The sequence below is a fragment of the Lethenteron reissneri genome, chromosome 65 (genome assembly GCF_015708825.2).
Source record: "Lethenteron reissneri isolate LAM-NWPU_2019-01 chromosome 65, ASM1570882v1, whole genome shotgun sequence".
Lineage (NCBI taxonomy): Eukaryota > Metazoa > Chordata > Hyperoartia > Petromyzontiformes > Petromyzontidae > Lethenteron > Lethenteron reissneri.
Genome location: NC_083843.1, coordinates 2,392,768 through 2,409,663, shown reverse-complemented (window position 1 = coordinate 2,409,663; position 16,896 = coordinate 2,392,768). Strand labels below are relative to the sequence as shown.

Here is a 16,896-nt window from a genome sequence, read left to right as displayed (position 1 = left end):
GGTTAGCTCTTCTACTCTAGGTTTCCCAGCAATGGTGGTCCTCCTCTTGGAAACCCCTATGCTATGATGTTCATCAAGGTTATAAACTTGGGACACTTCTCTTCCACAGTCATGTTCTCTCACGCGTTAATATAATTGAATGTGAAGCAAAAACCATAATTTATATGCCAATTACACACGGCAGTATATGAATATTTATCTAGTCGACTGATATTTTCCTCAAACCGGGGTCCACTGAATAGCTGCCATTGCTATTCAGTGGCCTAAAATAAAATGTTTCGCTCCGGATGATCGCTACAAAGTTTGACCTGTGTTTTGATTTAGTGTGCTGATCTTAAAGGTGCATTGAAAAATAATAATACTCCGATTGATGCTCCTGCTGTTGTGGAGTGACTCATGCAGCCAGCTATGGCTGCAGGATTTTGGTAGTACATGTTGCTTATGCCATTTATTGTGAAAATTCCGTCAGTTCCTATGATCACTGTTTCATTGCTTTCATGGCTTTATTTTGGTGATTTCGAAAAGTGTATTGGTTTAGCCATGTTTGTTTGTTGTAGTACAGAGTTAGACTGATGGCCTTAATCTAAGTTGTCTTGTGGTTAAATTTTGATTTAAAGCTTTCGTGACTGCAGGGATTCATCTTCTTGGTTCTTTCGGTAAAGTCACGTAGAAAGGAAAATATTAAAATAATAAAAATAAACATAATAAAATACAATTGTCATGACGTTTCGGCCACAACGCAAGCAGCCGTCCTCAGGTGAAGAACAGGTATGTCGTAAAGACAGACCTGAGGACGGCTGCTTGCGTTGTGGCCGAAACGTCATGAGAATTGTATTTTATTATGTAAAATTTTTATTATTTTATTATTTCCCTTCTACGTGACTTTACCGAAAGAACCAAGAAGATGTCTTGTGGTTGTTGTTGTTGTTTGACTTGCATCCCACTGGGATTTTTGCACACAGCGTTGGTGTATGTGTTTTTTCTTGCAATATGTTGTTGTCTCTTCTTGGATTTTCTGTTTGCACTCAGTCACATTCACTTTAAGATGTTTTTTGTTCATGTTTTTGTTTGTTGGGGTTGCACCCGATTCAAGAGCCGAATGGCTCACAGGGCTATACCTAATAAATTAACTTGAACTTGGTAAGAAGTGTGTCCTAAGTCATTGTCTTCTTAATACATTCTCAAGAAGGTTAGTGTTTGTAGAAATGTATTCATCTTGATGAAAAGCAATAATCATCAGATTTTAAACAAATGTTTCCCACTTTTTTCTTAAATCCATTTTTGGCAGTTTTTTATGTTGTAAAGTGTCATTATCTGATGTACATGTTAGTGAAATTCTATCGCCGTCGCTACACTGACCCGACTATCTGCAGGTGAAAGGGGCCGGGTAGGAAGGTGTCGAGTCCGTTAAGGGAACAAAGTGGGAGAGTTCAGAGTCGTCGTGTCCCCACGTCCTACACAGTTTCCCTGCAGGTATCACACCCCGCCCACTGCCGATAAAGTAAGCAGGGATACGGCAGTTGTAGATAATGTTGGCCTCTCCCCAAATGCACATCCTACCCGAGGGGGGAATCCCCAGTTGACGCTTCATTCTCCTTAAACATCTCGCGACTAGTAAAATTACCCATTATCCAAGTACACCGGTATGTAAAGTTGCTTCCCTTATTTGTGAGGCCATTGATAATACTACTCTATTGAAAAAATAAGAATAGGATTTACCCTTTCTCACAATAAAACAGGTGTTAAGATTTTCCAATACCAAATAGAAACCATTTGAAAGGAATCATCTGCATTAACCACACGTACTTGTGGTGAAGAGTCATGTTTTTATTTAATGTTTCAACATCTTAACACCTGTTTTATTGCCAGAAAGTGTAAACCCTATTTTATTTTTCATATTTTTACACTGGTAAAAAAGTTCCCATTTAGTACTATTGTTTATGGTCTTATGGTTCATGGCATTGATACTATTATCATTGTTTTTGCAGTTGATAGAATATTGATGATTGTTTTTTACTTACTCTTATTGTATTTCTACTATTATATGTTTCGTGACTACCTTGGAGACGATAAGACTTGGAGTCACTTCTTTTTTTAACGAGCACCATCGGGGTTAACACATTTTATATTTAGTCCATCTATTATCAACGATACCACTTAGTTAGAACAGTTGATAGGCTGTCTGACTGGCGGCGCCCCGAGATGGTAAAGACGGAGACGACGGCGAGAAGAATGATGAAGACGATGAGAAGAACGGTGACGATGGACTTCAGCAGCACGATGGGGATCCACTCCAACAACAGCCCCGAGGTCCCCCACAGCGGCCCCTCTTATACTGTCAGCAAGGCCTCGCTCGGCCTTGGCCACGCCCCCTTTCTGGAACGTACTCGTGGGTTCCTGGTGAGCCCCTTCTGTGACCTTTCCCCTCGATCCCCCTCTCGTATATATCCTGGCATGCTGACGTCAGGACTGCCGTATGCCACAGATACACTTTTCTTCCAGCAGCCAGCGCTATTCCACTATATATTTAATGCGAGTTGTAATGTTCGTGACAGTATTGTCAGTAAACGTACTGCAAGCAAAATTACTCTTAAAGCATCCACTCAATTACAAGGAATTGAATAGAAATGTGTGTCCGCTCACTTCTCCTTCGAGGGTTTCTAAAGAAATATGCCACTTTTTTGTAAAACCTCCATCACGTGCAGAGTTTGCGATGCCCTCTTGGTGGGATGGACCATCAGAACAATTTGAGGAACATGCCATCCATAGATTGATTACAGGAGCTGGCATCTTTCAAATACCATTGTCTGGATGAGAATGATGCCCCTTCGATTACTCTAACATCATGGGATGTATATAACATGTAGTTTGCCCGATAAATCAGTGTTATTGACGAATGTGGAGTTTATTGGTCTTACGAAAGCGAACATACCTTCATTATTGTGTACACACTGTCCATTCGATCTGTAGTATCCTTCTTTACATTGGCAAACTGAGTTATATTCTCTCATACATTCTTGTGCAATCTCTTCTCCTGAAAAAAATGAAAATTAAAAAATGCACACGTTGTCTCAAAAGTGCACATTATTTATTGAGATTGAAGCAAAGCATTCACATCATTAATGCGTCATTGTTGCTGAGTGGCAATGCAGCAAACCTTCTTTGCATGCACAACTAAGGTGTAATAAACCTGTCAATATTACTAAAACGTGCAGTACAATTGCCAACATTGCTTTGATGTGCATGAACCACACGTGATTTGACTACCATAATTGCTAAAATATAAACAACAAAGAAAAGTTCAGTGTGAATCATCTTACTACCTGGCGGACGATGGCCTGCTGCCACAGAAATGGACTTCACTCATGTCACATTTTTTTTTTCTATGTAGTTATCTAGGAACATCTCCATTTCTAAATTAATTCTAATTTTAAATTACGTCATTGTGTATATCCAGATTTTATTAAGGGCGTGTGCACTATCCAATCTCTATATTGTACATCAAAAATATAATATGTAAACGTTCTTCAAATATTAAGTACCAACATACAAAGTCAAAACTCTAAGTATAAAATAGTCAATCTTTCAGTCCTCCTACTCTCAAGAAGGGTACATGCCTTAAACATGAAATCCACACTTGCTCACAAGCAAACCATCTGCTCCTACTGTGGTGTCAAATATAATAGATCTGTAACGGACATTGGACGTTAACAGCCCCTCTACATATGCAGAAACCATCAGCAATGTTTTTAATGACGTGCACTTTGCGCCTCCCGTCTTTTACGACTGTTTTTCATTCTGCCTTCAATAGTTCTATAAAATAAAGCTGGAGTGAGGATGCATCCTTGCCATATTCCAGATATAGTTGCAAATCTTGGAGACAGTCGAACCCATGCTCTCGTGTTAGTGTGGAGGTCCCGAAGCAAGTTCATGGGTGGTCCTGGGACGCCCTTCAGCGTCAGCGACACGGGTTTTCTGTCCACTGAACTAAGCGGGGACTTCAGGTCGATGTATGTACGTTGAACTTTTTTCGCAGATTTATGCCACATCAAGCGGGTGGTTACATTCTCGGTAAGGTTGGGTCAGCAGACTGACAGCGAGCACAGCATTAATCGTTGGACAACTAGCATTGAATATGGACGTATGTGGTCTTGCGACGTTTGCACAGGAATAGGATCAACCTGCTGAGCAGCACAACCTGCTGATCTGCTGAGCAACAAATGCCTCTCCTATATTAGAAGACCATGAAACTATATTTGAAAAATTGCATTTGCTCAAATAAATTTTGATAACGACCTGAGAGACCCACTATTCACTTCAGGAATTGGACCCACAATTCACGTCAGGAATTTCTGGTGGTTTTCCACATGTTCAGATGTGCTTTATTTATTTACACATGCTTGTGTGTTTGAAGCTCATCGTTTTTTTAGATTGAAGTATTATTCTGCTATAATGGGGTTTTGTTATTTGTTACGTATTTTATTGGTGAGTAGGCATCTCTTTAGACGCACGCGAATATATCAACACAATAATCATATATGCAGAGTAAATCCCAGACGTATGCCTACCGTGTATACTAAAGAAGGATATTCAGGGGAAATGTCGAGGTATTTTTTTCCAATCAGTAACTGTGGAAGAGCATGTTACTAGTTTTTTAATTCTAGATTTGAAGCTTTCGTGACTGCAAGGATTCATATTCATAGGTTTTTTCGGTAAAGTCACGTAGGTAAAACATTAAAATTAATAAAAGTAAAATAAAATAAAAATCACGACGTTTCGGAGGCAACACAAGCTTCCGTCTTCAGGTGGAACCGTCACAGCCACGACAGCTGTATCAAGTAAATGAGAGATTGCAGGAGCTACCACTCCGTTTATATAATGGTTGGAGGGGGGGGGAAGGGCCAAGTAAAGCACACTTTTTATTAATATGGTAAGGTGAGGCTTAAGACTAAGAATCGACTGCATAACAAAGGTTTACCATGTTTAATGGTTGTCTCCTTGTCACAGGTTGAGTCACAAACCGTACCTCTCCATAACAAAGGCTCAGCCTTTGTTATGCAGTCTATTCTTAGTCTTAAACCTCACCTTACCATATGAATAAAAAGTGTGCTTTACTTGCCCCCCCCCCCTCTCCAACCATTATATAAACGGAGTGGTAGCTCCTGCAATCTCTCACTTACTTGATACAGCTGTCGTGGCTGTGACGGTTCCACCTGAAGACGGAAGCTTGTGTTGCCTCCGAAACGTCGTGATTTTTATTTTATTTTACTTTTATTAATTTTAATGTTTTACCTACGTGACTTTACCGAAAAAACCTAAGAATATAGTTTTTTTATTATTTAATCCCTTGTTGAATATTGACTATTATTGAAGCAGTCACTTTATAACTTGCATGTGACTAATTATGCATGTCTATGTGTGTGGGTAATACTGTTAACCGTGTTCTAGGTAAGCGGATATGACATTATAGGACTGGAGTGGATGAGTGCTCTAGCAGTTGTTGAATGGTGTTTGTGGTTGTAGACACAAAATTCACCACTCCCTCCACAGTCCCACGTCCTCATAGTAACTGCGATGAAGAATAAATAGTTGGTTCCTAACCACGGCCATACAGTGCAAGCTGACAATATCTGGACCATACTCACTCTCTGGACAGGGGGTGCAGTCGAAGCAGGCAGATTCATTATTTGGCTTGTCAGTGTAAAATTTCCCTTTAATACAAGGAATACATTTACGGATTCCTCCATCAGTCAAACAGTCTGCTGCCTTGAATGTTCCTATAGGATGTGATACAATTAAAAATTAAAGGAGTTCAAAGCAACAGGTCAGAGTTATCACTACAATAATGCAGACTTACAGTGAAGCAATATCAATATAAACATTTGGCATGCACACTGACAGGCATTTTGTCAATTCACTGGTCGATGACGGTGTCCCCACACCATAAATATGTTTTTGACCATATTCTTAGTTCTTTCGGTAAAGTCACGTAGAAGGCAAATAATGAAATAATAAAAATTAAACGTAATACAATTTTCACGACGTTTCGGCCACAACGCAAGCAGCCGTCCTGAGAATTGTATTATGCTTTGTTTTTATTTTATTATTTCCCTTCTACGTGACTTTACCGAAAGAACCAAGAATATGAATCCCTGCAGTCACGAGAGCTTAAAATCGAAATTTATTTGACCATACTTCACCACGCCGGTCAGTGTGGGTTGGAGAACGAGCTTGGATGTGGGGCATAGAAGCACACTGTTCTCTGCTGCATAACCGGCATTGATCAGTGTGGTGAAGTATGGTTAAGCAAACTCCCTTTTCTGACAGTGCTTAACACGTAATTATGCTTTGAATAATTATGTGTTACGTGTTTACTCCGCCTTGGTCTCTCTCTCTGCCTTATTTTTGCGGGTTTTTTAGCATTGTCGATCCATGATGTCTGTAAAAAGGCCTGCAACTGTTAGTGATGGAAACGTGACCAAAGTGTCAAGGAAAAGTATAACTTTGGATGTTACAAAGCAAGTGATAAGGCGAGTCGAGGTGGCGAGCGTCAGATCCATGTGTGTCGCGAGCGTCAGATCCATGTGTGTCGTGAGCATCAGGGTGATGCATGGGTGTGTACAGTACATCATACTGATGTTATAAAATATATATTTACTGTTTAACATATGTTTTATTATTAGAGCTGTTACCGATAACTCAATAAAGTCATAACATATTGCTCATATATCAGAAATAACGCTGTTGGGAACGCATCCCCATATATGAAATGGTATAATAACCACTTTTAGCGCCAATTCGACTCGCGCTTACTTCTCCAGGAAGGCCTCTCGAGCGCTAATCAAGGTCTGCCTGTATTGTTATACTCTTGGCTTGTATTGAGTAGTTTGTGCTGTCAGTTAAATATGAATTTTAAAACAGCTTCTGATAATAGGACCGATACGACTGACCAATCATACGCTCTAACAGTGGAACAAAGTGCGAATCGAGTCCCAGCAATGGTGTCAGCTTTTGAAAAAACATTTTTTATCAAGTTGTACCTGCAGGGCAGAGACCGCAGCACACGTCGTCTTTAGTTTTGTAGCTGTCATTGGGACATTGTTTAGTTTCAGACCCTTCTGCACGCCGAACACCCTGAGAATACCGACAAGGAGCCATGTTTAGTGAAGCATTGACACAACAGATATGTGCCTGGAGGACATGGACGGTGACTATTTTAATGGTATTTCATTTCGCAGGAATATGAAAAACACCTCAGATTGCAGGGTCAAATTAGACAAATACTGCAGCGCCCCCAAATCAAGCAGTTAATACAATTCAAGCAAACATTAGTGTATATGTAATGTGAGGTTACACCTGGATCATAAATGGGTTACACCTGGGTGATTAATTGGTTACACCTGGATCATAAATGGATTACACCTGGGTGATTAATTGGTTACACCTGGATGATAATGATTGACTCTACCGGCCCCAGCCCACAACCAATGGGGAGTCGAGCCAGGGGCGTGGCCCTGATGTAATGCGAAGGTTACACCTGGAAGAGGATGATTGGCTGCGAGGCATCACGTGGGCCAGGGATTAAAAGGGGTGGAGACGGACAGCACGGGGTCAGAGCTGGGAGGAACGAAGGCGAAGCCACGCTGGTGCCGTGGTCCGGAGCATGGCACGTGGCGGGCCGAAGCAGTCTCTCCCTCTCTCTCTCCCTCTCTCTCTCCCTCTCACGCGGTCTGCCAGCAGCGTGAAGGAGCAATAGTGCAAGAGGAACGAGTATAGGGAGAGCTGTGACAGAACTTAATAAAGAATACTGCATTTCAGAAGTTGTCTCAACGACCTTTATTACATATATATTACTAATAACTAAATTGTATTTATACATGGATTTTGTATGCACCTTTATGGATATCCCATCTTAATTAATCACGTGCAATGGTGGCCAACAACTTCAATGCAATTTCCGTTATACCATGCTGAGAATGCAAGATTTGTAGTCTAGCAAAAGTAATATTATACAGAAAGCTAATATTTAATATTTTCGAAATGCAATTGTGTTTCCACTGTAGCTACCGTTGAAGCGGATTTATATGAAACTACCACTGCTCCCACATTTGCGATGAATTTAATTTGAGTTAACATGTAAGTGATCTGGATGTCTCAAACTCGACACACATGTGTTCAATGATGTATGTGTAGTGGTGATACGCGCTGACAGTAGGGATCGTGTGGCAGCGCGTGGTGATTGGCTGTGTGTCGGTGACGCGCGCTGACGGTGAGGGATCATAGGGCAGCGCGGGGTCATGGGTTATGTGGGGGTGATTGGCTGTGTGTTGGTGACGCGCGCTGACGGGGAGTGGTCGTGTGGCAGCGCGGGGCGATTGGTTGTGTGGTGGTAACACGCGCTGGGAAAAACGGATCGTAGGAACAGCGCGTCGTGATTGGTCGACTAGTGGGTGCTCACATCGCGGTCCGCATAGACTCCGTCTCCTCGGGAGCGAAGGGCTATATAAAGCGGTGCGCGCGGGCGCTCGGGGAGTTGGTGACCAGTGAAGACAGAAGACGGAGAAGGAAGAGGTAGGGCCCTGAGACCCCTAGTCCCGCTGTCCTTGTAAGGGCCGGGACCCTGTGCGGCTCAGAGGCGGGACCTTGGGACCCGAGGCCGGACGTCTGTGTGAGGGCCGGGCCACGGGACCCAATGGTCGTGACCCATACCCAAGCTGGGGTGGGTCTGTAGGTTCCCCTGGGAGCTACGGGGCTGGAGAGCCCGTGTGTGTGTAGCCAGGTGGAACGCGTAGCGTGAGCTGTAGTGTCCACACGTGTTATTGTGGCTAAGGAAGAGCTGTAGTGTCCACACGTGTTATTGTGGCTAAGGAAGAGCTGTAGTGTCCACACGTGTTATTGTGGCTAAGGAAGAGCTGTAGTTGTCCACACGTGTCATTGTGCCAAGAGAAGAGTTAATAAAGTGTGCTACCCGTCAAGTGGTCTCCCGCTGTAATTTACAATACTACAACTGGCATCAGGAGTGAAACAGTCTTCCTGCCATGGATACCAGGAAGACTCATCGGACTCACGAGCGTGACCGGGAGGAAAACCACGACGACTCGGGCCAGCAGGCATCAGGGGGAGAAGAGAAGGAGATGCCGGCGCCACAGGAACCCTCATGGGCGCCCAACGAGCGACTGGGGGCTGATGCCGGACTCCGCGACGCGCACTCCCGCCTGGCAGAACTACTACTCGCCGCGGCGTCCATCCTAGCGGAGATCACCGCGTCTGGAGGAGCGAGAACGTCGACGGACATTGAAAGGGCTCGCGTTGCTGATTCCCGCCAAAATAACTTTGAAATTCCCGCCATTTCTGCTGAGCGGCCATCTTTTGGCGGGAACTGCGAGCAACACGTGGCGGGGGTCCTCCAATCTCTGCCGCTCGCGTCATCATCGCGCGCTACGGGCTGCCATCAGCCACCCGCCACAGGGGCCGCCATTTTGCATGTCGACGGGGCGGCGCGGGAGAGTCACGAGGCGGAGGACGATATTTTTTTCCAGCAGCGTCTTCCCGCCTTGACAGCCTTCAAAGCGGAAGGGGGTGACTAGGGCGCATTCCAGCGAAGATTACTCGCACATCAAGAGATGTCGGCCTGGTCCGACGCTACGGCGCTGCGGGCTCTGCCTGCCATGTTGGACGACGACGTGCTCGCGGCCTTCGGGGCCGCACCGAGATCGGCCCGCTCCACGCTCAAGGCTGCGCTGGGCCTCATGGCCAAGGTGTACGGCCCACCATCGGCCTGCCGCCACCAATTTTACGAACGACAGAAGGCGGACACGGAGACCGCGCTCGCCTACCGCACGGCGTTGTTGGCCCTCGCGGACGCCGCGTTCCCTCGTATGGACGAGGAGGGGCAGGACGCTATGGTTTTGGAACAACTGCTGAAGTTGGCGCACGACCTGGGGGTCCCCATCAACACAGCCGACGAAGTCGACATATGTTCGTTGCGTGTCGCAACGAGTATCCAGGCGCATGAGGTCCTGAAGCGGAAACAGGTGGTCGTCTGCACTGCTGCCGCGGTCTCAGCTCCGGCCACGGTGGTCACCGAGGCCCAGGTCGTTCACCCACGGGAGGAGGCGTTCGCTGCAGCACGATCGGAGGATTGGAGGTCGGGGGGTCGTTCGCCTCTGCGATCGGCCCGCAAGCTGGAGCAACCGAGACCTCCGACGTCCCTCATCACGTGCTACAACTGCGGCCTTCGGGGCCACGTGGCGTCTGGGTGCCGCGCTCCACGTCAGCGTGCCACGGGATCTCGGCTGGACGACGACCAAGGCCCCAAGTCGTCCCAACTACCCCCGGCAAGTCGTGGCACTTCACATGCTCGGCTTAGATACACGACACACATGGGCCGTCGCTTTGCGGCGGAGGATGGCCGATTGGGGGTCGGGGATTCGGTTCGGAGAGGGGGGTTCGTACGGAGCCGGGGGGACGTTAAATGGTCTGAGTTGGGCCACAGAATAGTGGCTGCGTCGGCGGGTTCCTCGGTCGTTACGGGATTCATAGACGGGGTCGAGGTCAGGGTGCTGGTGGACACGGGAGCGTCGGCGACTATAATTTCCGACCTCATTTATAACATTCTCCCCGTCCAATGTCGACCTCTGCTTCCGGTGGACGTGCCATTTTACGCTGCAAATGGGGGCTCATTGGGTATTATCGGTCAGATTCGGGCGACCATTTGCATAGGGAATATTAAATTGGCGGGACCTGTTTTCGTCTCCTCTTCCCTAGCGGTTCCTTGTCTGTTGGGCACGGATTTTTTGGCTAAGATGCCCATTAAAATTCTCGTGGATCAACGTTGTATTGAGCTGCCATCGGGTCGCCGTATTTCGTTTTTGTCTAATCCTACTGAAATACGGACGGCGTGCGCAACGATCCAAGCGCTAGCGACGCAGACGGTGCACGTGCCCCCGGGTTCGCAGATGTTGATACCCCTCCGGTTGCGGAAGCCATTGGGTGCAGAGACTGCGGGACAAGGCGTGCTTTTGGGTCCATCGAATAGAGCTGTCGGCGGTCTGGATTTGGCGGTGGCTCAAACGTTGGTTCGGGCCGACGAGGACCCGTTCGTTATGGTTTTAAACGCTGGTTCGCGGCCGGCCGTTATTCCGCAGGGCACCGTGCTTGCTCATGCGTCACGGGTCCCAGCGGAGGAGCGCCTTATTGCACATGTTGATCCCGTCCCGGCGCAGAAAATTCTACCGGGTGATGACCTTGGATGGGTCGATTCGCTGTGTGCGGACTCCACTGATTTATCAAGGGTGCAATTGGGTGCGCTGCGTGCTCTGCTCATCGAATTCTCCGATGTGTTCAGCAAGCATAAATATGATATTGGGTGCACGGACCTGTTACGCCACCACATTGAAACAGGTGACGCGGCACCAGTCCGGCAGAATCCCTTCCGGCTGAGTCCTGCCGAGAAGGAACACGTTCAATCGGCCGTCAATGACATGCTGACGGCCGACATCATTTCGCCCTCATCCAGTCCGTGGGGAGCACCTATCGTGCTTGTTAAGAAGCAAGACGGCTCCTTGCGTTTTTGTGTAGATTTCCGTCACCTTAAAATCTCTGTGGCTGACGCATATCCGCTCCCTAGGATGGATGAGTCCCTGGACGCATTGTCCAGGGCACGGTATTTTTCTACGCTTGACTTACTGTCGGGATTCTGGCAGTTGCCACTCGACGATGAGTCTAAACCTAAGACCGCATTCCGGACCCCAGGGGGCCTGTTCCAGTTCAACCGCTTGCCCATGGGGCTCCATTCCGCTCCCGCGACGTTTCAGCGCCTCATGGAATTGGTTTTGTCGGGGTTGCAATGGGATACTTGCTTAATTTACCTCGACGATGTAATTGTTTTCAGTAAAACTTTTGAGGAACACCTCCAGCGATTGAGAGGGGTGTTCTCGCGGATGCGATCGGCTAAGTTGAAGTTTAAACCGGCGAAATGCCACCTTTTGCGGAAATCCGTAAGGTACCTGGGCCACATTGTCGATTCTTCGTGGATCTCCACCGATCCCGCGAAGACGAACTGTGTCAGTTCATGGCCGACGCCCATGTCGGTTTCTGAGGTCCGCAGCTTCATTGGGTTTGCTTCCTACTACCGCCGATTCGTTGAGCATTTCGCCACCATTGCCAAACCCTTGCACGCTCTAACAGCCAAAGGAGTCAGGTTTCGATGGGGGCCAGAGGAGGAGGCCGCGTTTTGCTCCCTCCGGGATGCCTTGGTGGGTGCCCCGCCCTTACGTTACCCTGACTTTACGAGTCCCTTCTTGCTGGATACTGATGCTAGTAACACGGGCATTGGGGGGGTTCTTTCACAGGTCGTTGGGGGTGTTGAACGGGTGGTCGCTTATGGTAGCAGGGTTTTGTCGCCTGCGGAACAGCGCTACTGCGTCACCCGTCGCGAGTTGCTGGCTATTGTCTTTTTTGTGCAGCAATTTAGACCTTATCTCTATGGCCGTCATTTTACGGTCCGGACGGACCACGCGGCGCTTCAGTATTCATTGAGGGTCGCCCAACTCTCAGGCCAATTGTCACGGTGGTTGGAAGTCCTCCAGGACTATCAATTTACGACCACTTACCATAAGGGGTTGCACCACACCAACGCGGATGCCCTGTCGCGGTTGTCGCCTCGTCCCGAATGTGTGTGCTTGACGGGGTCAGCGCGCTGTAAACCGCCAGGTGCGGTACCTGAGAGTGAGTTGGTCGCGGCCACGAATGCGCCGATGGTTGACGTTCCCGCTACCCCTGCGGGCGGGGACTCGCTGCTCTCACTGTCTCTCGTTGAGTGGGGCCGACTCCAGATGGCTGACAGCTCCCTGCTCGCGTTGCGTCGCAGGGCGGGGGGTCCCGAGGAGGGTCAAAAGCAAGCTGGCTCCTGGCTGCTCAAGCAGGGCCTGCTAATGAGATGGGACAATATGTCCCGGCGGCACGCACTCGTCGTGCCTTCCGCTATGCGGGGCAAAGTCGTTCTGGCCGCACACGAGCGCCTCTTGCATTTGGGTGTAAACAAAACGCTCGCTCTGCTCCAGCGTGACTATTATTGGCTGGGGATGGGGAGCGATGTGGTCAATATACTGAAGGGGTGTGTGGATTGCGCCAAACGGAAACCACCGGCCGTTGCGCCGAATCCACTGCTGCAGTCCATTCAGGTCTCGCGCACTAACGAGCTCGTCGCGCTGGATATTTTGGGGCCTTTTCCTGTCACGCCTAGGGGTAACAAGTACCTGTTGGTTGGTGTGGAATACTTTACCCGATGGCCTATGGCGTGGCCACTCGCCAACCAGTCGGCGGCGGCCGTAGCAGACGCCTTTGTCCAAGGCTACGTCTTGGACAAGGGGGCTCCCGAACGCTTGCTGACCGACCAGGGAAAGAATTTTTCGAGCAAATTACTGCAGGAGGTGTGCGACCTGTTGGGTACAAAAAAGGTGCGTACATCCCCGTACCACCCACAGACTGACGGGATGGTGGAGCGGCTCCACAGAACTTTAACTTCCATGTTGTGCCACCAGGTGTGTGAGGCACAGGTTGACTGGGACTTGCAGGTCCCGGGGGTCCTCGCCGCGTACAGAATGGCCCCCCATGCAGCAACGGGATTTTCCCCATTTTATCTGATGTACGGTCGGGAGGCCGATCCGCCCATGGAGACTCAGCTGGGACTTTCCGTGCCACGGCCTAATTCCAAGTTGGCCGACCATATTAAATTTAACATTGCAAAACTGGCCGAGGCACGGGAGGCCGCACGGCTTAATTCGAGGTCTCGCCAAATTGCCAACGAGCGCTTGCGTGCACGGAGGGTGTCCGTGCACGATTGGAAACCGGGCGATAGGGCCTGGCTGCATTGCCCTCATGCACCTTTGGCTACGTCGCCTAAATTATTGAGGCCATGGCGGGGACCCGTGGAGGTCGTGCGGGTTGCACGCCCCCAGTGTGTGCAGATAAAATGGGGAAAGCGGCGTTGGTACGTTCACCCCTCCCGGCTGAAACCGTTCTCGCCACCATATGGCCTTCCTTTGTGTCGGGAGGACCGAGCATGTGATGTGACCGACGACCCGGGAAGGGAAATGTCTCCGCCTGATCCTCACATGTTTTCGCCTGATCCGCTCCCAGGTGTCTCGGAACTGACGGCTGCCGACGACCGGCGACCGGATCCCCGCGGCACGGACGGTTCTTCCAGGCCCGATCCGTGCCTTCCTGGGCTGCCGGAGCCACCGGACGGTCGACAGCGTCCTGTCCCGTACGACGGACCGGCCAGGCGGACTCGCACTAGATCGCGCAACTTTTGCTGACCCAATAAATGAGGTGGAGGTGCGGGGCGAGTCGCCCGGATCGTCTCGTCACGGCGTTCCCTGTCCGTTCGACCGCTCTATCGTTCCGTTCGAGGAGCAAGCGGGAGGGGGATCGGGAGTCGAGGAGACACTGGATTCGTCGGTCTTTTTGAAATGACTTTTATTCGGTTACTCGTCGGTTTGTACATAGTTCGTTCTTGTTACTAGTTAACGTTCAGGTGTTGTGTTGTTGTGTTGTGTTGTGTTGCTGTGTTGCATTGTGGTTAATGTTACGGGGCACACTTGGTGAGTGGGGTTTTTTTTTGGTTTTTGGCAGCCGGGCCGGCTGCGAGCTATGTGGGAGGGGGTGATGTAGTTGTGATACGCGCTGACAGTAGGGATCGTGTGGCAGCGCGTGGTGATTGGCTGTGTGTCGGTGACGCGCGCTGACGGTGAGGGATCATAGGGCAGCGCGGGGTCATGGGTTATGTGGGGGTGATTGGCTGTGTGTTGGTGACGCGCGCTGACGGGGAGTGGTCGTGGCAGCGCGGGGCGATTGGTTGTGTGGTGGTAACACGCGCTGGGAAAAACGGATCGTAGGAACAGCGCGTCGTGATTGGTCGACTAGTGGGTGCTCACATCGCGGTCCGCATAGACTCCGTCTCCTCGGGAGCGGAGGGCTATATAAGGCGGTGCGCGCGGGCGCTCGGGGAGTTGGTGACCAGTGAAGACAGAAGACGGAGAAGGAAGAGGTAGGGCCCTGAGACCCCTAGTCCCGCTGTCCTTGTAAGGGCCGGGACCCTGTGCGGCTCAGAGGCGGGACCTTGGGACCCGAGGCCGGACGTCTGTGTGAGGGCCGGGCCACGGGACCCAATGGTCGTGACCCATACCCAAGCTGGGGTGGGTCTGTAGGTTCCCCTGGGAGCTACGGGGCTGGAGAGCACGTGTGTGTGTAGCCAGGTGGAACGCGTAGCGTGAGCTGTAGTGTCCACACGTGTTATTGTGGCTAAGGAAGAGCTGTAGTGTCCACACGTGTTATTGTGGCTAAGGAAGAGCTGTAGTGTCCACACGTGTTATTGTGGCTAAGGAAGAGCTGTAGTTGTCCACACGTGTCATTGTGCCCAAGAGAAGAGTTAATAAAGTGTGCTACCCGTCAAGTGGTCTCCCGCTGTAATTTACAATACTACATATGCGTTATAAGAGCCGCCAATAAGTGTCGGCGACGTCACAACAGCGCTTCTGTCAGGCTAGGTGCACTTTGAGGCCACGTTTAGTGTGGAAGGTTTGCTGCTTCCAGGAGGTCACGGTACAGACCCAGGTGCCATGACATGACTGACTAAAATAACTGGCAGATGTACCCCCTGTGCTCCCCACTGGGTCACCTCGCTGAGTTGTATTCACCTGGCACTCCACTCGTTGTTGTGAGCGTTGCTCTTCTGCCCTCTAATATTGTTGGAGGGGGGCGGCCTCCAACTGCCCAGTCACGTCCTTCACGATCCTCCTCCACAAAGGTCGATCTTGACATCCACTGGTACAAGTCTTCAGCAAGTACACTCAATTCCATCAGCCCATCTGTGCTTTAACCCGTGCCCCCACTCACCCACATACTCACTTATCAGTCAATATGTTCTCTACCCCATCCTGCACCTGTTTAGCCCACTCTATCCCGCCAAACAAAAGCTGCTTGGGCATGCGGTGTCTGGGCATTCGGGTTATATGACCTAGCCAATGCAGCATTCCCTGCCAGATGAGCTCACTGGTGGGAATCTGTCCAGATCTTTCAATGATGTGTGAGCTCCTCACACAATCCAGCCTGGTTAGACACAAGATGGATTGTAGGCAGGCCAGCCAGACTATTTCAAACGGCACAGATGTTCCTTCAAAGGGGTCTACGCTCCACAAGATTAGAGAAGGAAGTGCATACCTGTGACCAAGAAAACCTGAAAGCTTTGCAAGGAGTGGCAGATGGGTAGCTTCCACGCAACATTACGCAGTGGATGGAAATATAATTCTGCTGGAATGATTCGGAGTTATATCCCTGCTGCCAAACCTGAGCTGGTTGTAAGCACAATCCCCAGTTACAAACTTCTCTACTCTCTCCACAACTGCCCCAAACCTTATGGAGAGTTGAGGGGTGGAGTGTTTCATGACATACAATACCCAGGCAGGTGCTTAGTTTTGCTCAGTCTCATATTCAGGAACGACCTCTTAGTGGCATGCTCCAGGTTGAGCAAGAGAATCTCCAATTCCTTCCCAGATTGAGCAGCAGTAACCAGATATACCACTGGAACCTCATTTGCCAGAATATTTTTTTTATGATTATTGTTTTTTTACCCTTCTACCTGGCAACAAAACTGACACCTTTTTTTACAAGAAGTGATGTTTGCATAGACCACAATACCTGCAGTCGTAATGCAAACAAAAAACATAACTCTGATAATGTGCACTGTCCTTGAAGTTGATTGGTCCGCACACGAGCGCCTCTTGCATTTGGGTGTAAACAAAACGCTCGCTCTGCTCCAGCGTGACTATTATTGGCTGGGGATGGGGAGCGATGTGGTCAATATACTGAAGGGGTGTGTGGATTGCGCCAAAC

At 49.1% G+C, this 16,896-nt stretch overlaps 1 protein-coding gene across 3 annotated transcripts in view; it reads right to left on the bottom strand.

Annotated features, from left to right (window-relative positions):
• Positions 1 to 16,896, bottom strand: part of LOC133359721 (tumor necrosis factor receptor superfamily member 6-like) — an 84,971-nt gene that overhangs the window by 49,922 nt on the left and 18,153 nt on the right. For all 3 annotated transcript variants that reach the window (XR_009757185.1, XM_061578239.1, XM_061578240.1), the window contains exons 2-4: positions 7,041 to 7,134; positions 5,646 to 5,777; positions 2,933 to 3,034 (exon numbers count right to left, since the gene is read on the bottom strand). Coding sequence is in view for 2 of the 3 variants with exons in the window: in XM_061578239.1 (XP_061434223.1) it covers positions 2,933 to 3,034; positions 5,646 to 5,777; positions 7,041 to 7,134 (328 nt within the window). In the remaining variant the exon portion in view is untranslated. The remainder of the gene's footprint in view (positions 1 to 2,932; positions 3,035 to 5,645; positions 5,778 to 7,040; positions 7,135 to 16,896) is intronic.